The sequence below is a fragment of the Salminus brasiliensis genome, chromosome 8, assembly GCF_030463535.1.
Source record: "Salminus brasiliensis chromosome 8, fSalBra1.hap2, whole genome shotgun sequence".
Taxonomy (NCBI): Eukaryota; Metazoa; Chordata; class Actinopteri; order Characiformes; family Bryconidae; genus Salminus; species Salminus brasiliensis.
Window position 1 is genome coordinate 13,894,515 of NC_132885.1, and position 23,742 is coordinate 13,918,256.

Here is a 23,742-nt window from a genome sequence, read left to right on the forward strand (position 1 = left end):
TAATGTATATTTAACTTATTTAACAGTTATATTTGCTGATTGATGACACAGTAAAGAAACACGGCGGCACCAACGAGGCTGAAGTTGCTTGCTGTTTCTGTTCCATTTCAAGAGCAGAAGTTTCAGCTTCCACAGTGTAACTGTACTGCTATTTTAAGGTAGAGTTTCAATGTCCAAAAATTATTATTATCCATTATTATGGTTATTATAATAAAAGGTACCTGTCTGCACAGTTACAGCCTATTGATTCCCCCACTGATCTGCAGAGGATCTTACAGCTATGTTGCTGTGTAACACTGACACTCCAGAGCTTAAAGAGCCAGAACTCACTTGTGAAAGGGTTAAATGCCTGACCACTCTGTATGAATTGATCGCTTTGTAAATGTTGGTGTAAGCTGGGATGCCACTTACATAAGGAGTCCCCTCACCAGTGACATGGCTGTTTTTTTCCCACCTGCACAAGCCGTGTCTCAAGGCCTCGACTGCATTTCTCAGCTGTTACCTCATTGACTGCTGTCCCGTTGAGCAGAGATTCTTTGAATGGACTGAATTGTGCATTAAGTGGAATGATGTACATTTTATGTGAATGTTTTAAAAGGAAATATTTTGTTGCATCATGTTTCATATGTCCGCAAGTCATGATACATCTGTATAGTCAACTTTTGACGACAAGCTTTCGAATACCAGGTGGCAGCAGCCTTCACTTAGACTTCAACTCTGTTTGAGTGGTGTTGGAGAAACTTAGCTAGTGAAATCTACTCAACCAACCAACATAACCAAGCAAATGCATTTAGTGGAAGCCAGCGCTAACGCTAATACACACACGCTATAGAAACCCTAATCATTATACAACACTTATTTCACATCAGTAGTCAACAAACAGATACCAGTCTGGAGTGTATGCCACTATACACACATACACACACACACACAAAATGTGTTAACTGCAGTGTTTTAAAGAAACTTGGAACTGATTGGTCAGGGAGGAGAGTCAGACTGGATTATACTATATTAAACACACTCTGAAACAGTCATTTTAAGAGAATTCTCTACTAAAAAGAAAGAGATTTGACCCTTTTAATTAGCAGCTCATCTTCTCTGAACAGTGTGGCTGTGTTTTTTATACAAACACTCAAATAACCTACAAAACCTTCTCGGGACACCCCTAATTATAAGTGCATTTTGAGTCAACAGTTTAAATATTCTCTTCCTCATCCGAACAGTAATCAAAATGCTGGAATATTCATTTTAAAAACCACCCAATTGTGCTTTTTCTGTGGCATTGCTTCATATAGGCACCTTTATTTAAAACCTATTTAGCTCTTGCACGCACTCTATCTTAGCTGACTGAGCTACGTTCTACATGACAGACCCAGCATTTAGCAATTTTGAAAGGCTACTATTTCTCAGTGCAAATAAGCAGGCAGTCAGTCCCGAGGGTCATTAGTCTATGGCAAAGTAGCTCTTGTTATAATATATGTTCACTAGACTATAGATGGAACCAGTGTGTGATTTGTATTCATTCTATGGAGGCCTTTTCAGTTCTCTCTTGACATGTCTAAGCTTTTGCTAAATGAATGTGAAAGCTAGTGGTGTTTAGTGTCACAGTGCTGTGCTGCTGGAAAAAGAAACACTTGGACTTAAAGGGCAAAGGGAGATGTAGCGGTACTCTTTGTGTAATGATCTGTGATTAATTCTTTTTCTAAGATGTTTTGAATATCGTATTGTCTACAAAGCTTAAAGGCCAAGAACTCTCTGCAGTGTTTGGGAACACTTCTGTACATGTCTAACAGCAGCAGCAGCAGCAGAGCAGCAGCATTGTGATGAATGTGAATTTGAGGCATTGGACCATCTGCACTTTGTGTGCTCTTCTCTTTGCTGCTTGCTGTCCTTGAACACCTGAACAAGCAAAACTCCTCCTGTGCCAGGATGCAATTTATTGACTGCGGCTCTGCCTGCAATATAGTCCTTTCAACAAAAGTGAGTTTCGAAGCACAGGAAGCTGTACAGCTCCATCTGCACGTGTGTGCGCACACACATGCTCACACACACACAGTCAGTCCTGATGTGACCTGCACTGGAGACGCTGTGCTTTCAGCTTCAGCTGAGTTTGAAACTTAGTGGAGAACAATAAAAAATTCATGTGGCAGCAAGCATGCATACTGTAAGCACGCATGCACTCCATTTGGGCTGGGGTTTAAAGGGTTGTGTGTGTGCGTGTGTGCTACAGTGTGTGTGTTTGATGTCCATTGAGATATACTTCCTCTAAGTATACCACTGTCCCAAACCCTTATTTTTCCATGAGCCTGTCCATGCACATAATTTAACCTTCCAATCCCAAGTTCATTTCATTGTTCAGTGCTCAGCAAGCAGTTTACAGTAAGCAGGAAAACTCCTGTTTTTCCCCCCAATAGGTGTACAGTGGGCACGATGTGTGAATGCTAAGCGAGTGTGCACATTTCTGTCCATATGGATCTTTTTACAACATTGAAACATACACATTTACAACTAACATTCACACTCTCATACCCACAGCAAAACCGCCTCTGCTTTTTTTTTCATATTGGATGCGATGCATATATCCAGTGAGTTTACCATTGATTGAAGAAAAAAAGCAATAATTTTTCTTTCCGTATAAAAGATGCCTATGATTGACAGTGATGATGGCAGAATTACCCTTAAAAGGCTACAAGAGACTACAAGGAAGTATTGGAAGAAGCATTATTTAGCAATCAGTATAAAAGGAAAAGTAAGTGCTGGGCAGTATGACGGTTGATTCAGTATACTGCTAACAAAAAATTGTCCTGCCATCCGTGTTTCTTACACACCGTAATATAGGCTAGCACACAATCTCCTGAAGGACCCCAGGGTTGTTTTCTGGCCTGTTTTAAAGTAAACTGGCTAACTTCTGCCGACAAACACGCCATTACGGAGGAGATCTTTGGCAGAGGTTGTCAACCAGTAAATTACAAAAACTGAGCTTTAACTTGCTCTTTGCTTAAAGCCAGGGATGGATTGGGAATGTGGTGGAGTGATGATCCTGACCTCACTAATGCTCAAAAGCGGGATCAACTCTTGATTTTGGAAAGTAACAATGAATGAGCAGGTGTCCCAATACTTTTGGCCATAGTGTATTTCATCACTCTAAAGAACATTTTCCCTAAAGCTAGCTAACAACTATGAAATATTGGGAAAAAAAAAAGTAAATTATAAACCACAGTGAGTGTGGCTTAAGACGGAAAGGACAATCTGAGGGCAGCTTACATCAGATTAGTGCAGAAGCACCGATGTTAATACCGTGCATATTGGATGGCACACTGTTGGTACACTGACAAATCTGATGATCGGTTTCTTGGTAGATATTCATGGGAGATATTTCTTTTACACATTGTTGTGTACGGGCTAGCCAGCTGTAAGAATGCAGGATGCAGGGTCTTATTACAAGTGGTGCCTTACCTTGCATTGCCGTCTGTCTTCATCACTCAGTCAATTATATTGTACTTGAAACTCTATTTGCGAGGGGTGAGTTTAGTAAGAAAGTATTTTACTTGAAAGCACTTTATTTCTTAGCGAGTTTCAGTTATCTGTGTTTAATTCTGCTGAATCAGTTCAAGGTCTTAATGGGAAGCCATCTGGCATGAGAGCATTCTAATGGCATGTCCTGTAGAGTCCTGCTGTAAAAGGAGCTTTTGGTTTTGATTGGGTTTCCTTGTATGAGTAGCGATTAAACTACAGTAAAAACAGAATAAACATAGGGAAGAACTGTGGGTTTTCAAAGCTGCTCTCACTTGACCTGTCCAGTTCTCCCATGGGCGAAGATTTCATTGAACAAAACTACTTGCTTACCAACTCTCTCTATCTTTCTTTTTCTCTCTCTCTTTCTCTCCCCCAGAATCTGAAGTCATCTACAGGAACCGCAATGGCCATGTCATTAGGTTCAACATTCTCACTAATGAGACGGAGATTGTCCTGAAGAACAGCACATTTGTGAGTGAAGTGGTTTTCATCTAAAATTTAGGATCAGAACATGCCCAGCCAGCAGACGTATCTGTGCACGGCCTTCAGGGTTCAGGGACACAGTAACCTTTCTATTCGCAAAGGTTTATAATTGACTGGAGCAGAGCGGTTTATCTCCACACTGTAAACTGCAGAAGTTTAAATGAGGTCACATTCAGAAAGCAACATGTACATAGAGATGCCTTTTATTCCATGTGGATCATCAGATAGATGAATAATTTAATGTTATTTTTTTGCTTCTAGGTTGCTTTTAAAGCCACAAAGTACTCGATAAGCCCGGATATGAAGTATGTGCTGTTTGCCTATGATGTTAAACAGGTATGTATATGTTTGATATACTGTGATGGGATTGTTCGAATTTATTTGAAGCATCAGTGAATGAAGTTTATTAATTGAATGAAATCGATTAGCAAGCCACTGTTTAACCCTTCTACTTGTACTGTCATTTTGCTGTACTTTTGATATATAGTCATTTAATGATAGTATTTAGTAAATTGGTTATGTAATTAATTTCATTTAGAAATTGTATTTTTATTGCAAAAGCAAAAAGACCACACACATCGCAATAACCATTCATTATATTCAACCGTATCTGAAAATTGAATGGGGACGGAGGGGATGTATCCCCTTTAATACTGGAAGGGGAAGAAATTGTCCCCCCAAAGTAATTCATACTCAGTACATTCAGAGTTGGTTTTGACTGGTAAATTTTGCCAAAAAGAGTTGTCCGGCCTACCTCTTGACCAGCATAGTTTGGGTTTGATAGTTTAGTTGGCCAATATTCCAGCAACAGAATACAAGACTGCAATTATGTTACACAGTTAGGAATGAAGCAAACACACACAGTAAAAGACAAAGACCTACACCAACAGCTCTTTTCCTTTTAATTAGAAGATGCCCAACACGAGAAAGAGAGAGGGAGGGAGATGCAAGCTAAACTCCTGCAGGATTACATACTTTAATCTTGTTACAGTAGTGGATAATCTGATAAACACCTTCATCCATTCAGAGAAACTCGGCAGCTCACAACCCACTAATAATTCTGTAATGCTCTTAAAAGTGTGTGAGTCCGCTTATAAATCCTTCTGCTGATTGTGAGAGTCTTTTGTTTGAAGTCAGGCTTTTCAGAAAGCTAGATTAAACACTAGGGGTGAATTAACTCATTTAGCTCAAGATTTATTTCAGTTCTCAAGACTGAAATTACAAGGAGTTGATATTTACATCACATTTCAAAGAGGAAGTGAGTTCTGAACTAATCTATGACCTTCTAATGACCATAGAACTGGGAAACTAGAGCCCTTTGTGTGATATTAAACAGTTGGTGTAGCTCAGTGGGTAACAGAAGCATCTTCCCTGTGTCAGACTGGTGTGGGTTAAACTGGGAGTGTGTTGTAGGATATTAAATGTGCTGGTGTGGGTTAAACTGGGAGTGTGTTGTAGTATATTAAATGTTCTGGTGTGGGTTAAACTGGGAGTGTGTTGTAGGATATTAAATCTGCTTGTGTGGGTTAAACTGGAAGTGTGTTGTAGGATATTGAATGTGCTGGTGTGGGTTAAACTGGGAGTGTGTTGTAGGATATTGAAGGTGCTGGTGTGGGTTAAACTGGGAGTGTGTTGTAGGATATTAAATGTGCTGGTGTGGGTTAAACTGGAAGTGTGTTGTAGGATATTGAACGTGCTGGTGTGGGTTAAACTGGGAGTGTGTTGTAGGATATTAAATGTGCTGGTGTGGGTTAAACTGGGAGTGTGTTGTAGGATATTAAATGTGCTTGTGTGGGTTAAACTGGGAGTGTGTTGTAGGATATTAAATGTGCTTGTGTGGGTTAAGCTGGGAGTGTGTTGTAGGATATTGAACGTGCTGGTGTGGGTTAAACTGGGAGTGTGTTGTAGGATATTGAACGTGCTGGTGTGGGTTAAACTGGGAGTGTGTTGTAGGATATTAAATGTGCTGGTGTGGGTTAAACTGGGAGTGTGTTGTAGGATATTGAACGTGCTGGTGTGGGTTAAACTGGGAGTGTGTTGTAGGATATTGAAGGTGCTGGTGTGGGTTAAACTGGGAGTGTGTTGTAGGATATTAAATGTGCTTGTGTGGGTTAAGCTGGGAGTGTGTTGTAGGATATTGAACGGGCTGGTGTGGGTTAAACTGGGAGTGTGTTGTAGGATATTGAACGTGCTGGTGTGGGTTAAGCTGGGAGTGTGTTGTAGGATATTGAACGTGCTGGTGTGGGTTAAACTGGGAGTGTGTTGTAAGATATTGAATGTGCTGGTGTGGGTTAAGCTGGGAGTGTGTTGTAGGATATTGAACGTGCTGGTGTGGGTTAAACTGGGAGTGTGTTGTAGGATATTGAAGGTGCTGGTGTGGGTTAAACTGGGAGTGTGTTGTAGGATATTAAATGTGCTTGTGTGGGTTAAGCTGGGAGTGTGTTGTAGGATATTGAACGGGCTGGTGTGGGTTAAACTGGGAGTGTGTTATAGGATATTGAAAGTGCTCGTGTTGGTTAAGATGGGAGTGTGATGTAGGATATTGAAAGTGCTCGTGTGGGTTATACTGGGAGTGTGTTAATGCTCCATGGCAGAATGCTTGTTGCACCCCTTTTGGATGCCCAGACTACTTTGACTACTTTGGGGCTGCTTCGATGACAACAGTAGTTCTTGTTGAACTCATGGTTGATGACAGTTGCTTAAATCAGGAGCTGGCAAGAAAAAAGACAGGACTCATTCCTGTATTTTGTGATATCAGGGGCCACTGAAAAAAAGACTATTACACCACAGCGATCCTTGATTTCTGAGGGCTTTTCAATGGGCTGTAATGATAAGTCGCTGTACAATAGATCAGTCAGCACCTATTCTAGTTCCCTATTCTTTCTACAGCTGTGTATTCCCAACCAAAACACCCACACAGCACTGTTAGTCTCTCTCTCTTACTCTCTCTCTCTCTCTCTCACTCACTGCAATAGTAATGTTAGTAGTATCTGTGGCTGGAGATAAGTCTAGCCATGCTCCCCTGCCATGATCTGACCTCATGAAGGAGCTCTGGGCTCTCTGATCTGAGCCCATGCAGTAGTGCAGTAGCCAATCATTGCTCAGTCTCTCAGTAAGCGAGACAGTCTGCTGTAGTCTTGCATAATAGATCATGGATTTTTGTATCACTTATGTCTGAGTGAACATGTAACTGTGTGTGTGTGTGCTTGCATGTGAGTGTGTGTTAGTGTGAGAGAGAGAGAGAGAGAGAGAGAGAGACTGATCAAGCTGTCTGCTGCTGGCGATGTGCTGCCTGTAATTCATCTTTACCAAGATGCTGTGAAGCCAGTAGATGCCATTCAGGCTGTTCCCTTTGATCCTTTACCACAGCACTTTGCAAATCTAGGCGACTGCTGCGCTGCACCATTTAGTGCTTTACCCCACAGCAGCACATCTGATTCTATTCACCACCTAATTATAAACCAAAACAAGCACTCCTATACCTGAATCAGGTGGGTTAGAGGAGAGGAAAGGATACATTTGACTATATAAAAGGCTTTACTGATCTGAATAATTGAAACAGTATTCAAGTGTCTATCTAGAATCTAACACTATACTTCAATCAGTCATAACATAACATCATACCCCTTGTTGGTTGGTGTGGCGCAACAGATAACACCACAACCTGCCAGTGAGATACCATACCATGTGGGAGACTGGGGTTCGATTCCCGATCTGGGTGACTATGCTGCACTACACCAATAAGAGTCCTTGGGCAAGACTCCTAACACTACATTGGCCCACCCCTGTAATACGAGTAACCTTGTAAGTCGCTCTGGATAAGAGCGTCAGATAAATGTCATAAATGTAAATGTAAATGTTGTACCACGACAAGAAGTCTGACTATTCAAGGCATAGACTCTATAAGACCTCTGAAAGTGTCCTGTGGTATCTGCCACCATGTTAGCAGTGGATTCTTTAGGCCCTACATCACTTTTGGCAGGTACGGACTAACTATTAAATAAATCACCTTCAAGAACTGACTGTTCACTTGCTGCCTAACATGTCCACCCATTGGCAGATGCCACTGTAGAAGATAATCAGTGTTTTTCACTTCACTTCTCAGTGGTGCTAATGTTATGGCTGGTCTGTGTATGTCCAAAAGTATAGCACACTCCTATAGATACTTTAAGGTGCACTAGTTTCTAACATACATGTCCAATTGTGCGCACACACACAGCTTGTAGAAAATCTCCACAGAAAAGCACTGTTTAGTATGGGCGCTCTGGAGCAGCTGTACACAGGCCTAAGGTCAACATGCCCAAAGCTAAATGTCAACTAGAGGGCTAAAAAGCCCCCAGGACTGGGCTGTGGAGCAGTAGACTTGTGTCCTCTGGAGTGATAGAGCTCCATCCAGTATCTCTTGAGATTCATTGGAGTGGTGTTTTTGAACCAAATCCAGAACAGAAGCTCTAACATCAGTACCCACCAAAGCTCTTGTGGCTGAATGTGAGCACAGCGATGTTCTGACATGTAGTGTCAAGCCTTTCTAGAAGAGCAGGGACTGTTTCTGCTTCAGCAAAGGGGGGCAAACTCATTTAAACTCTTAATACTGAAATCAGAAGAAGCAGTGGATAAGCAGGTGTCTACAAACTTTTGGATATACAGTTCACATTAATCTTTGTTTTGGAGTTGAAGAATCTTCTCCAGTTGCTGACTCATGTTGTAAAGTGATGATGTTCTCCAGTTGTAAAACTCTCTCCTGCCTTATTTATTGTTTCAGGTGTATAGGCACTCCTACACTGCCTCCTACATCATCTACAACATCCACACCAGGTAATGGATGCAGCTTTTAGTACTTTAGTTGCATAAAGAACAGGAATAGTAGTAGCATACATTTCTATATGCGCTGTGGTTGTTTGTGTATGTGCATTACAGGGAGGTGTGGGAGCTGGACCCTCCGGAGGTGCTTAACTCCAGGTTGCAGCACGCTGCATGGGGGGTGCAAGGACAGCAGCTGGTAAGCGAAAATCTGAAATTTTCCTTGCTTCTTGAAGTTCCCTAATACTTATCACTCATTACAACATGCATTTATAGTAGTTATTTTCCATTTACCTCAATGTTCAGGAGCTGCCTGAGCTAATGCCCACACATTTTATAAGAGGCAGACTAATTTAATTGTAGTTCTGTCTGCATAAGAAAGCCATGAGACATGCTTTTTCCCTCAGGCTCAGGCTTATGACTTTCTCCAGAGATTCTCAGGCATCTGTTCTGTTTTATTTTTTTTCTTTACCCTGTGAGTTACTTTTTAATATGAGGCAATTTGAGGACCCTGCAGGAAGCCAGAGCTGCAGAGAGTCAGATACTATCAGAGCTTTGCTACAGTATGTTAGGATGACCTTCAGATGGAAAAGCAGCTTGTACTCAATACTACTGTCTCATAGGGGTTTTTCAGCTTCAGTCCCCCGGGGGCCCACCGCTCTGCACAGTCTTGTGCTTTCACTGCAGGTTGAAGCGTTTGCTAATTAGCTGATGAGTTGAATCAGGTGTGTTACAGCATTGAAGAAGCGGCATCATACAGAGCAGTCAGCCTGCAGGGCGGGAGGCGTACCGCCCTGCTGTTCACAGCAGCTCATGCACTGATACTCTGCTAAGCTTTTATCATGAGCACTGATCCTTTCTGAACCCTTCTGTGTGCGCAGGTGTATATCTTTGAGAATAATATATACTACCAGTCGGACGTGAGGAGTAACTCCCTCAGATTGACCTCGTCGGGGAAGGAAGGTGTTGTGTACAATGGCATCGCTGACTGGCTCTACGAAGGTATGGATGTTCTTAGTGTTTTGCCCAATGCTAGTGACCCCTTTCCCACTCTCCCACAATAAACACTATATGTCCAAATGTTTGTGGATACCCCTTCTAATGAATGCATTCAGCTACTTTGCACCCATTGCTAATACAGCTATAGAAATACACACATACACCTTATGTAGTCCCTGTAGAGATGCATTGCCAATAGAATAGGACTCTCTGGAGCAAATAAATATGGACTTATTGGCCCCATGTCTAATGCCAGGTATGTGCTAGAGGGGCTGTGGAGTTTCTCTGGAATGATGGTGCTCCATCCAATACTTTTGAAATAAGTTGGGGAGTTGGGGATTAGGTGGGGTGGTGATAATCCAAAATCTGAACTATCTTGTTGTGGAATGCAAAATAAATCCCCACAGCAGTGCTCCAATATTAGTGGAAAGCCTTCCCTAGACATTTTAAAAAATATAAATACTCTTGACTTCAGAAGAAACAATGCATGAGCAGGTCCATATAGTGTATAATGGAATATGTTGTTACCTCCAGTGTCATTCCAAGTATACACAAGGTGAGGGGGCTATTTCTCAAAGCAGTATATCTTAGTTAACCAGTTAATTTAAGCATTTTTCTTATTGGACAGGCTTGATTTTAAGCTTAAATTGTCCAAACTATAGTATCTTGCTTTGTAAAAACCCTAGGAGGTAATAACAGTAGCTGTTTATTTTAAGTCTTGAAACCCACAACAATATTCACAAATGTCCATTCTAAACAGACAACATATTTGGTGCTTTTTAGTGGTGTTGGTGAATAATTTACTGTTTGATTAGCCTCTTGGCCGACACAATGCTGCAACAGAGCTTTTACCTTAAAATAACAGCTTCAAAGCTGTGAGTCTGCATCTTTCAGCTCGTCCAGAAAAACATGTGCTTTAGTGGTGGCTCAAAGTGCAAATTACACATATCTACTATAGGGGGAGCCCAGGAGCAAGAAATATCAATTTTCCACAGTGTTACTTTAATGTAATATCTCGTGACAGTGTGAAATCACTGATGTGGGATATTATATAGAAGCGATCATAAAAATATCTTACAGGCCTGTATACTTTAATACAACCATCCTGAACCCTTCCCGTCTGGAGAATTCACGATCCTCAGACAACTAGGTTGACAACCACTGTCTAATTGTATAGGCTTGTTAGAACCATTTTCCATTAGTTATTTTCCATCAGTCATATTATTATCTAATTAATTTGCCATTACTTCTGGGGTGCTTTGTGTGGAAACAGTGCAGTCCAACAGTGCAAAAATCCAACAAAAGCAACTGAAAAAAGAAGGTTCGAAAGATGCAATTGCCTTTCCCATCCATCTGCAATAAATCTGAATCAAATATTAAATTAGACAGATTGCCAGTTTACCCCAAACATTGATTAAAAATGAATTAGATCAGTGTGAGAGATCTGAAGCTGTGTGTGTGTGTGTGTTTGTATGTGACTGTGTATGAGTGTATGCAGATTTGTGAGTGAAAGTTTATGCATTGATGTTCTGTAATTAAATTGTGGAGACGAGTCTGTTCAGAGAGATAATACTGATCTAGCTCCAGCTGACTGACATGCACACACACACACACACCCCAACAGCTCACATCAAAAGTCTTAATGAAATGCCTAATCAAAACGCCATTCACCTCATCATCATCTGAGATCATCTAATTATACGCCCTTCAGTCACTAACAAGCAATGGCCATCATACCTGTGTGTGTGTGTGTAGAGGAAATTCTCCATACGCATGTAGCTCACTGGTGGTCTCCTGATGGTGAGCGGTTGGCGTTCCTGGTGCTGAACGACAGTCTGGTGCCCAACATGGTTTTGCCCACCTTTACAGGAGCCACATACCCCAAAGGCAAACAATATCCATATCCTAAGGTAAATCACATACACACACTGAAATGCACAACACACACATTTACATGCATTGCCAATAGAATGGGATGCTCTAAAGCAGCCACACTTGCCCAATGCCATGTGCAGTCTAGGGGGTACAAAGCCCTCCGACATTAAGCTTTGGATTAGTTGGCGATGTTCCCTGTAATGATGGTGCTTGATCCAATAACTTTGGTATAAGTTGAAGTGTTTTTGTAACTAATCACCCTATCACACTAATTATAATTGATAATTGACTGATTATACTAATCACACTAATTTGTTATTACACATTCAAGGCATTAATTTCAGTGCACAGATAAAAACACACACACACACACTATATGCTTTTCATGCATTTGCACACAGTGTACACACTATACAGATGCTGCTGTTATTGTGAGGTAAATGAAATCTTGCCACACATTTACAGTGTACACACATGAGCATATAACGTCAAAACTTTATGTTACCAGACCACTGTGGACAAACACACACACACACATATACATACACACATATACAGGTGCTCCAGGTGCTTAATTAGCAGTGATTCCAGTGTCATCGCCTATAATGATCAGGTTTAGCGCGACTGTGTTGTGTAATAGTGTGTGTGTTTTGTTTGAAGGCAGGTCAGCCTAACCCCATGGTCAAACTGTTTGTGGTGAATCTGTACGGACCAACGCACACTCTGGAACTCACACCCCCAGACGGGCTGAAACTCAGGTGTGTGTACTTACACATGCAAATTGTTAAATTATCTGTGAATATAAAAAAATATCACTATTCTGCATATTCTCTCTTGCTTGCTTCCACTCTCTCTCTCACTTTTCTTTCTATCCTTCTTTTTTCCCTCAGTTCAGTTCAGTTCTGTGCAGTATAAGCCAGTTGTTATTAGAAAGCCACATAATTATACACTAGTATGTTTTATAAAAGACAAGAAAATCACAGGGTAATAATAGAAGAAAATAATGAGAATCTGTAAGAAAGTCCTAAATGATGTCAAGATAGACAAATGTGCCTGTTCAGTAAACAGTGGTGGAAGTAGTGTCAGTGGGTAAAGACAGTATACATGTATTAGGTCACTGTCACACACAAAAATACCTTGAATCTCAATTTTTGCTGTATTTATATTTGGCAGTTGCTCTTTACATTGTGTCAGAATTTCAGAATGAATGGGCCAACAGAAAATCTCCAAAATTACTTGGACTAGTGAATTACTTGGAAACTTTTTTACATTGACTTCCATTGGCTCAGATTTTGTTGGTGGGTGATGCTGAATTTAATGTCTTTATTGATTTATTTCCTTATCTAGATGAACCCTGTTTGGGGGTCAATAGTGATGTTTTAGTGTGAAGAACCATTTACTTCAAGTGAAGATTTTTTGAACCTTTAGAAGGTTCTTCACACTCACAGATCTCTATTACAAACACTGTGTTGTTTTTTCTATGACATTGCTCAAGGGCCCATTGAAGCACACAACTGTTCAATTGTGGTATATTGGCTCGTTTGACTGTCTGCATGTGTGTGTGTGTTTGTGTTTAGGGAGCACTATGTGGTGATGGTGAAGTGGATAAGTAAGACTAAGACTGCTGTCAGGTGGTTGAATCGAGCTCAGAATGTTTCCATCCTGACCGTGTGTGACTCCACTACAGGAGCCTGCATTAAGGTTTGCACACATTTACACAAACCACTTTGTAAGTAACACCACTGTCAGATGATTTCTTACCTGCACAAGCACATCACATTATCCCAATAAGAGCCGCTCTGGATAAATATCATAAATGTGAATGTATAGCAGTGGCATTTCCTTTGATTTTCTGTGTGCAGATCAGTGGGTTATCCACTATGCTCTCCAGCTACTTTGGATACAAACACTACATCCATACAAATGTTCTCACACCATCACTGACACACACTAATATTAATACCCATAGGTAATTAGGTGTTTTTGTTTTTTAGAGACACGAGGAGACATCTGAGTTGTGGCTCTCGAAACAGGTGAGATCTCTCTCTCTCCCTCTCTCTCTCTCTCTCTCTCTCTCTCTCTCTCTCTCTCTCTCTCTCTCTCTCTCTCTGTCTCTGTAACATTATGGAGTGTCTCTCGCTCTCTATCTGCTTTAACCCAGCTGCCTGTTCTGAAGAGTGTGACTGTTGGAGAGCTCTTCAGTTAAAAAGCGTTCAGTAGCTCTAGAACAACAGCACCTTGGGGTTATGCTTTAGCACTGCATGTTTTTGTCTATCTACAGTGTGTGTTTTTATTTCTCTGCAGAACCAAGAGCCCTTCTTCTCACAGGACAGCAGCCGCTTCTTCCTGGCCGTTCCAGTAAAGCAGGGTGGCCGTGGAGATTTCCACCACATCGCCATGTTCACCACCCAGGTACAAATGTCTCAAATATATCAGTTCTGTTGCATAATGTTCAACAGGGTAAACAATCCAGTTATCAAATTTTGCATGCTAGAGATGTGCTTATTAGCATGTATGAAACACATAGGTGAGGAGTTTTCTTCACTACCATATTGTCACTCTTGTGCAAAAACTCTTGTGTTTTTACAAAAATTTAATCTGGCAACAGATTTACATTATATCAAAAAATTATGATGATTGGACCAATAGAAATGCCTCAAAATATTTTGCATTGACTTCCATTGGAAGTTAAGAAGATTTTTCCTCCTCCTGTAAAGTTACTATTTTGGAAATACAAAGATTTTGTATGACAGTATTCCTAGAATGTATTAATTTGCCATTAACCATGTTAATACTATACTTGGTATGGATTTAATAAATTAAGAGTCTGGTTTCAGGACAGCCTATGTCTCACTTTGGTTAAAACAAGGGTACACATGGCCAGAACCCTTTGTCAGACAGGGATGCAGGTTTGTGCAATACAGAGCAGGTATGCTGTGAAGAGAGCATTGTTGGCATGGTTGTTGTTTACATTGTGCTCACTAGTGAGTAGGTTGGGGTTTACAGCAGCAATCTGTGCTGTTATGTGTATGTTTCATTTGTTGTGTGTATATCTAATATAGAGCCACTCTCAAGGTTACTCTTTAAAAACAGTACATTGCTGTTTACTGTGAGGGTGACGTCTCTGTAGGTAGAGTACTGTATATTACCGAGATGATTGCTTCTTAGGTATGTTGTTTACTGCATCGGTGACCTTGTCTGCAGGGTAATTAGTATGGGTGTTTTGAATGCTTTAATAAATTTATATGCATTCATTTGATATGTGTTTAGTCTCTATATGTTGATGTGGAGGACTGTGGGTGTATTCCATAGATGTTTATTCTCTATATGTTGATGTGGATAACTGTGGGTGAGTTTGATGGGTGTCTATGCTCTATATGTTCATTTGGATGACTGTAGGTGAGTTTGATGGATGACTATTTGTGAAAGGTTTTGAAAGGTCTTTTTGTATTATAATCATAGCTGTACTCGTTTAATTGGTGTTTAGTCTCTGCATAAAAATGAGGATTGTTTCATTTAATTGGTCTTAAGTTAATGGGAATGACTATATTTAATTGGTCTTAATTATGATCTGACCTGAAAAGTCTTGTATGTGTACTGGAAAAGCAGATACTAAAAAGCAAGTCTAATTCTTCTAAATTCTTTAGCAGAATTCTTTGTCTTGTCAAATGTCAATCATACATTTCCTACATTGTCTACAGTCGGCTACAGTAACTTCAGCTGTTTTTTGTCTTGTCACTCATGCTTTAGACAGTTTGTCTTTCTTTCCATAAACAAACAAAGGGAGAGAGAGAGATGGATGACAGGTGATCTCAGATAAAGTTCTAGGAGAGCGATGTTACTTTTAGGTTTTGTGTGTTACTTTTGTTTGGGCAGGCATGCAATGTATTAGTCTAAGTTCTTAATAGATTTGCTAGAGTTATTAGTAAAGGAAGCCTCTTCTTAAAGCATGGACATTTTCACTCTTGTGGTGGTCTCTCCTCAGGTTAGGGCTGATCAAAACGAGGTGCGGCACTTGACATCGGGTAACTGGGAAGTGACAGAGATTGTAGCCTACGATGAAAACTCCCAAACCATGTGAGTAATAAAGTGAATTAACCCTAATGCGGAACTTTGGGGGTTTGCTCCACCCTAATCTGAGATTGTACATTTTTATGAAGTCATGTGAGTCCATCACAGCTTGTGTGAACTTTATTTTTAGACAACCTTACAGTAATTCACCCTATAATGAACAGTGACACACACACACACAGACTTTTATTAAAGATACAAGAATAGGAATTCCTGCTACTAGTCTGGGAGAAAATGGGTTATAAGTAAAACATGTCAAGATAATAGAAAATTGATTATCCAATTTTATCTTGTTTTTACTTAATGATACAACATTCTTTAATTCTCAAGCGTCAGTGAGATTAATAAAGAAGCAGTATTTCAACTGCTGCTGTAGGTGGCCCTCTCCAGATTTCACTGAGCTTAGGGATACAGGTAAAACCAACCTAAGACAATGCCTAACTTTAACTTTATCAAGAGCTAGGGCAATACTGTGTCTTTCTGTGAGTACAGACTTGTTTATTACCCCACAGATATTTTTTAAGCACTGAAGGTTCACCAAGAAGACGACAGCTCTTCAGGTCAGGTTCTCTTTTGATACTTCTCTCTTTTTTTCTTAATTTTTGAATGAATGCTTTATGCAATATATATTTGTGTATTTACATTCCATAGTAAGTTTAATTTTGTATCAAGATTCCAATGCGCTTCCAGTGTTCTTCTGTATTTCAATATTAAGCAGTGGTGTATTGTGAAATTAAGAAATCCAAGATTAGATTGCAAGGGCAGCCTTGTTGTGGCACCCCAGATAAGATAAAAGGCCCAACAGTGGCAACTTAGCAGACCAAGAGATAAAACCCACAACCCTGTGATCAATAACCAAGTACGTTAACCACAGAGAAAACCACTGCCCACATAACATTACCAGGAGTCATTTTTAAGTGGAGTGAAGATTATGTTCTATTCTGATACATAGCTTTTAGTTGTGGAGTGGGACAGTAGTCTAAGCGTTGGCGTTATCATTGTGGGATTGCGGTCTTGATCACTGTTGATGCCATAGCTATCTGTCTCCAAATTCTGCACAATGCCAGCCAGTGCTGATATAACAAAACTTGGCCATTAGCACTCTTCTCCAAGAATGCTCGGTTGTCCAGTGACATTGCATTAGTGGCAGTTTGAAAAATATGCCATGGCTGGCTTTATGTGACTCAGTTGAAGCAAATGCTACTGTTTGGGGGAGAAAATTGGGAAAAACTAAAAGTAATAATAATAATTTCCGATTTGGATCCTGTTATTTATCCTAAAGGCAAAAGCTACTGTATAACCTTTAAGTTTAGCAGATTTTGTGGCGTACCACAAGGTTCTTCAGGGTTTTAGGGCCTATTAAAGTAATGGTGGGGGCCTACAAACAGGGTAAAGCTTCTCATGGTCTTTGTTGTTTTCATGGTCTTTGTCTTTGTTTAATATAAGATATTCCTGTTTCTTCCTTCAGCGTGTCCACAGTTGGTCTGTTTCCACGGCGATGTCTGACCTGCGATCTGAACAAAGCCCACTGCACTTTCTTCAGTGCCGACTTCAGCCCGACACATCAGCATGTCATACTGCTCTGTAAAGGTATCTCTCCCTCTCTCTCTTTCTCTCTCACACACACTCTCACATAAACTGTTTGACTCTGTTGCCCTTTTCAAACTGTATTAGTGAACATGAAAAGAGTCTCTTTGTCACCGACTTCATCCCTCTGCAGCTACAAGGACAGACGTCCCCATAGTTACAAGATATTTAATCATATAACACACACACACACACGCACACACACACATATACGTACATGCACATCTCTGAGCTGCATTACTGTGCTTGAACTCAGCTCTGTTATTTTATGTTTTTTTTTATCTCCTCTGTTTAGGACCTGGAGCTCCTACAGTGATCCTCCACACACTCAACACAGCCAGTGAGTGTTTACCCCTTTAGTATTAAAGTGTTTAACAAATTGAACGCTCTCACCTATACAGAATTGGGCTGTGGTGATCAATCAGAAGAAAACATATTATTACATTTTGATTAGAAACTCATTGTTACTGCTGTAGTTTGGTTGCTCATTTCAGTTTGCGGAGCTCCAAGCTAAATCAGTGCTCCAAAGCACAAATTTTCATAGAAGGAACATGCCTAAAGTCACTCCTCCATAATCTAACATCCTATAAATTTCATCTCTACATTGTCTATGACAAGTCTGCACTAACCTCCACCCACCCCATATCTCCCCTTACACCATCTTTCCCTCAATCCACACATCAGAGGGGGGCTTCCTACCACAAAGCAAAAGCCACACAAACTCCAAAATTATCATAAGGCATGATCCGATCTCACAAATTCTGCTATTTAAAAATATCTTTGAAATAAAGTAACAGCTGCTATGGAGCATCAGCTTAAGCTGTGAAATATTTTCCCTTTTCATCTTAAATCACTGCTGTATGTAAATGAGTGAATTAAACCAGGCCTGGAGTGTTAGATAATGAATTGGAGCACTCATGCATTCCAAAAGGACAAAAAACAAGAAAGTTGGCCTGTTGATTTTATGATTATCACTGATAATTGCTGATAACTTGATAGGTGGCCTTGACCCTTGACAATAACATCCCTTACTAAACCATATTTCATAGAATAACTTTCTCTGTCCATCAGGGAACTGCAGGGTGTAGAAAATAAACAAGGTAAAATGAGTGGTTTTGCTTTTTTCCCCTCTGCTGTGTCCAAAGCCTTTACCTGTCCATTTGCATATATAACCTAGTGTATATAAGTGCTCTCAGTGCTCCCTCAGTACACCACGACCTGTTTTTGTTAATGGTGTTTTTGTCAGTGTAATGATTAAAAAGGCAACAGGGCCTCTATGAACCTCACCTTTTTCATTTTGATGGGATCCCACTTGGAGGCCAAATCTGTGCAGCTGGTTGGTGCAGTAGTTGGCAGGCAGCAACTAAATGACTCTGGTCATAGCGTAAAATAGATCACATCATATCGGCTCAGTAAGTGAATCACAGTGAGTGGCCATGCTGCAGGAAGAGGAGAACAGTGTTTCAAGGAAGGCGACAATTGTGAAACTCTGCTCTGCTCTGTGATCGCTCCACCAGTTTGGATGTCTCACTTTGTGTCTCTCTGCCCAGATTATTATATCCTGGAGAACAACTCACTTCTCAAAGCTGCTCTAAGGTACAAAAGGATCCAGCTCACCGAATATAAAACCCTGCAGACTGACCGCTTTGGTAAATGAAATATTTTATTTTGATATGAAAGTGATATGCTGCTTCACAGTTTATTCACCCATAAGGGCGTATCTGCTACAATGTTCATTGCACAGCAACATCTGTGTAAGACTGTTTTATAAAACAGATAATAAACATTACTGATAGTAAATATATAAACATTCTTATATAAAACATATATTTTTAACATTTAAAAATACTATATGTTGTGGGCCAATACCAGCAGGATACAATCAGGACATTAGAAAGAGGGGTGAAAAAAGAATAGCACACTTTCACACTGTGTGATGTTCCGTCGTTAGCTTGTTAGTTTGTTCCTCTGGGGCAGTAGAGCATTTGTCTAATTTAAGAGTGTAAGCCTGCTTTTAGATAATCATCTTAAGCAAAAAAATTTAAAATAGCTAACTTTAAAGCTTTAAAGCCGACACTCATAATTCTAATATAGGTACCAGTCTTAGCTGATACTCAGGAGTTCTAGTCAATAGTTCACGAGAATCAGTTCAAGTTCTAATATTAGTATAGGTATTGGCCAATATTGAAAATCATACCATTGGTATCGATATCAGCTGACGCTTACAGTACTAATCTCTGTATTGGTAGACACTCAAAGTTCTAATATTGGCATTAGTATCGACTGATTCACAAAGTTTGTAATATTAATATCGGTATCGGACAATATTTAAAATTCAGCTGTTGGTCCGATACTGAAAGTGTTGGTATTGGTACTGGTGGACACTCAGTGGCAGTATTGGTATTGGTACGGGCTGATACACTAGGTTCTAATATTGGCATTGGCATCGGCATCAGTATCGGCTAATACTCAATGTTCTAATGAATTATCAGCCGTTACCAATGCCTGTATTAGAACTTTAAGTAATGTGTGGAGAATAGAAATATCTGTATAAGAGGCTTGTTGATGACAAGGAAGAAAGTGGGAAGCTGTTCATTTAAATCATTAAGAAAACATTATGACAATATGATAAAGCAGTGCGAGGCATTCATCTAGACCAGAAGAGGCTGTACACAATACTCATAGACACTTCAGTGTCTTTTCTTTTTGATACTTCTGGTGCATATCAGTAATCATTGCTTTAAACATATGAGCAATCAGTTTTGACTGGCAGTGTATGTAAAGACTGTTATGAACTGCATGCTGCTCAGCTGTGCACTAAAGCGTTTTGTTCTCTCTATAGACCTGCCTCTGAAGATTGCTCTCCCACCCGACTTCTCTGACTCACGGCATTATGGACTGCTGCTGATGATGTAAGCACTGTGCTGTTGTTAGAGAAACTCTGATCGGTAGCCGGGATTCTCTCAGCTTCTTAGACCTCTGCCCTCCTCGAATTGTGTGGTGAAAGAGAAGGAATACTGTTGCTTAAAGGAGAGTGGAACGAAGGAGAGAAGACCAGAGCCGAGGAGAGCAGAGGAGGGAACACAAGGCTTAAAGGGAATAGGAAAGAATAGTTGAGGGGAGGGAAGGAACAACTGAGGCACCTCGTAATGATCATCATTCTGTTTCGTGTTTACATTAAGAGCTATTGTGATGAGTAAGAGAGGAGCACAGCTGCAGGTAATTTTCCATTTGAAGATGATCACCCTCTCAGAGGAAAGGATCTGCTGTATACATCAGTATTAGTATACTGAGAAAGAGGACGTTTATCCACTTATACTGATTGTGTTAAACACTGTAATCACAGTGCTGAAAGATGGTAAACTCTTAATGTGCTCTTCAAAGTCTTTTGAGGATTTTAATTTGTTTGCCTTCCTGAGAACAACACAAGACTTCCCTAAGGTGCTAATTAACTTGGTGAAATTGCTTTTATCTTTACCAGAATGTTGTTATGCATTTGACACCTTCTGTGACTTTACAGTTCACACCTTAAGACGAAATTGCTGACATCAGATGTCAAAGCTGCTATTTGTGCACAAAAGGCATTTAAGCCGCTCTTAGCTCTCTGTGTGCTTTTTTGGAAATCGGCCTGAAAAACATGAAGCGCTGTGGTTTTCTCTTAAAAGTAAAGATTTTCTAAAAGCTTCTTTGGGGCGATTCCATGAAACAGAGGTCTTCACATCTGGACCTCTAATCCAGTTTCCAGTCCTGGTCTTTGGCCACGTAGTATCACACCCACCAAGGATTACAATAGAAGAACTGCTTTTGGTTCCAGTAATAGAATTGTGTGGGTGTGAGGAACATTTTAGATGTTTAAAGAACCTCATGTAAGGCATCGCTCATTTATGGCATTTAGCAGACACTCTAATCTATCACCAACATGGTTCTTTATGGGACCTATAGTGGTTCTTTTATGGCATTGCTCAGTTGTGACATATAGCAGACACTCTTACCATTTACAAATACGATTCTCTATGGAACCAAAAGTGGTTCTTCTATGGCATCTCTTATTTATGACATTTAGCAGACGCTCTTATCTATTGTATACATGGTTCTCTATGGAACCAAAAGTGGTTCTTCTATGGTATTACTTATTTATGACATTTATTCTATTGTATACATGGTTCTTTATGGAACCAAAAGTGGTTCCTCTGTTGTATCGCTCATAAAAAACCTTGAAGCACCTTTATTTTTAAGAGTGTCGTTTCTCACCTAGGCTGTGCCATCTGGGGCAGCCACAATGGGGAGAGAGTCTAGCCGTGTGCCAAAAATATAGCAACCCCTAGACTTATGGTTTTTTTTTTTAAGCCTCTCTGGTTAATTAAGACATCACTGATCAATTGCCAGCTGCTCAGTCAGGTCACTGCGGACCAAAGGAGAACTTGCATGTGTCAGCAGGTGTATTTAATTCAGCTTAACCCATCCACCGGAAAGCTTGTGTAACCCACTCTGTGTAATTGGTTAAACTTCAGTAAGCCATGTTTTGCCATTATGTAAACGATTAGAGGCGCGATTTGGTACAGCAGTTTTAGCCTTCATAATTTTGGCATGTGCTCAAAAAATGCTTTGCATGCTAGCAGATGGTCACAACAAATAGCAAATGTTCTCAGGTTTGTAATCACTTTGAAGAGGATTGTGAGTCTGTTTAATTAGTGTAGCGCGGTTTATAATGTGGAATGTGTTTCTAAATTAAACATGGCCTAAAATATTGAGTGTTTCTCTTGTTCATTGCTGTAGAGACAGTGGTCCTGGCGATCAGCAGGTGGACGACCGATACTCAGTGGACTGGGACTCTGTCTTGGTCAGCTCTGATAACGTCATCGTGGCTCGTCTGGATGGCAGGGGGAGTGGCTTCCAGGGACAAAAGATTTTGCAGGAAGTGCACAAACGTCTGGGAATGGTGGAGGTTCAGGATCAACTCGCTGCTTTGGAGTAAGAAAGACTCTTACTGTTTATTAAACTTTATTTATCAAATGATTTTTAGATTCTGTGTTTTATTCGATTCGATTAAGTTTGGTAAAATTGTGATTGTGTGTTGTTTATGTGCTAACATGAGAACTTTGGTTCTAGGTACCTGCTTAAATATCCATATATAGATCGGACCAGGATAGGAGTCTTTGGCCGGGTAAGGACTAAGTTTTTCATTGTTATTAGCTGAGTGTGTTGGACTGTTAGCTCAGTGTGTTAGACTGTTTGCTCAAATTCAGTAGTATCACTGAGCATCTCATGATAACACATGCATTATATGTATGGAATAATGGAGGTTCTGTGTATATGCTTTATCTGCAGGGTTATGGAGGATACGTAGCACTCCTGCTGGTCAAATCTACCGAAAGTCTATTTAAATGTGCTGTGGCCATGTCACCAGTGACTGACTGGACTTTACATGGTATTTACCTAACTCTCATCTCTCAAGTGCTAAATATTCATGTAATCAAAATCAGATGTATTAGCCAAGTATGTTGGTGTTTCTCGAGTGTTACAGACACTACACCCCCCTTATGCACAGTATACAAGTACATCCACATGCCCAAACATTTGTGGAGAATCCTTTTAATAATGGAAGTGGCTACTTTAAGTTGCACCAATTGCTGACACAGATGTGCAAATGCACACACAGCTTGTCTAGTCCCTGTAGAGAGATATTGGCAATAGAACAGGACTCTCTGGAGCAGATAAACATGAACCTGTTGGCACCATGCCTAATGCCAGGTGTGGGCTAGAGGGGTATAAAGCCCCCAGCATTGAGCTGTGGAGCAGTGGAACTGTATTCTCTGGAAGGATGGTGCTCCATCCAATATCCTTGGACAGTAGAGACAGTTACTCCAACAAAAGCAGGATAAGCCCTTTTAATACCCTTGATTTTGGAAAAAAAACAGGAATATGCAGGTGCCCTAAACCTGATTCAGGTCCTGATCCAAGCCTTTACTATAACATCAGTTTATGTAGATACTGATTGCATGCTTTGCATTGCAAGAATAATGGCTCTGTATAAATATCAGAAACAGCTTGAACTACTGAAACACTGTTCCGTAGACAGTAAATCCGTCTCAATCTGTCTGTATCTATCACTTATTTTGTTTTTTTTCTCTCTCTCTCTCTCTCTCTCTCTCTCTCTCTCTCTCTCTCTCTCTCTCTCTCTTCCTCTACCCCTCTAGCCTCAGCATTCTCAGAGCGCTACCTAGGAATTCCTTTACAGGATGATAGCAGATACCAGGTGGGTTTTGTAGGTCTCTGGTCTCAAGCCAGCAGCATTTTTTCCTGCTTGTCACTAAAGGTGAAAATATGTCTGTGCCCGGGCCAAGTGGAGAAGTAATAACGTGTTTTTCGAACAGAGCACTGTGCCCTAAAGTATTACAAATCTGCTATGAA

General features: G+C 40.4%; 1 protein-coding gene across 2 annotated transcripts in view; it reads left to right on the plus strand.

The window, feature by feature from the left end:
* Positions 1-23,742, plus strand: part of LOC140560961 (inactive dipeptidyl peptidase 10-like) — a 109,685-nt gene that overhangs the window by 77,301 nt on the left and 8,642 nt on the right. For both annotated transcript variants that reach the window (XM_072685702.1, XM_072685703.1), the window contains exons 4-23: positions 3,893-3,987; positions 4,261-4,335; positions 8,762-8,814; positions 8,917-8,998; positions 9,681-9,801; positions 11,554-11,708; positions 12,334-12,431; positions 13,251-13,374; positions 13,668-13,706; positions 13,978-14,085; positions 15,659-15,750; positions 16,257-16,304; positions 17,213-17,334; positions 17,627-17,671; positions 18,882-18,980; positions 20,174-20,243; positions 22,108-22,302; positions 22,441-22,495; positions 22,660-22,759; positions 23,529-23,587. In XM_072685702.1, the coding sequence (XP_072541803.1) occupies positions 3,893-3,987; positions 4,261-4,335; positions 8,762-8,814; positions 8,917-8,998; positions 9,681-9,801; positions 11,554-11,708; positions 12,334-12,431; positions 13,251-13,374; positions 13,668-13,706; positions 13,978-14,085; positions 15,659-15,750; positions 16,257-16,304; positions 17,213-17,334; positions 17,627-17,671; positions 18,882-18,980; positions 20,174-20,243; positions 22,108-22,302; positions 22,441-22,495; positions 22,660-22,759; positions 23,529-23,587 (1,835 nt within the window). The remainder of the gene's footprint in view (positions 1-3,892; positions 3,988-4,260; positions 4,336-8,761; positions 8,815-8,916; positions 8,999-9,680; positions 9,802-11,553; positions 11,709-12,333; positions 12,432-13,250; positions 13,375-13,667; positions 13,707-13,977; positions 14,086-15,658; positions 15,751-16,256; positions 16,305-17,212; positions 17,335-17,626; positions 17,672-18,881; positions 18,981-20,173; positions 20,244-22,107; positions 22,303-22,440; positions 22,496-22,659; positions 22,760-23,528; positions 23,588-23,742) is intronic.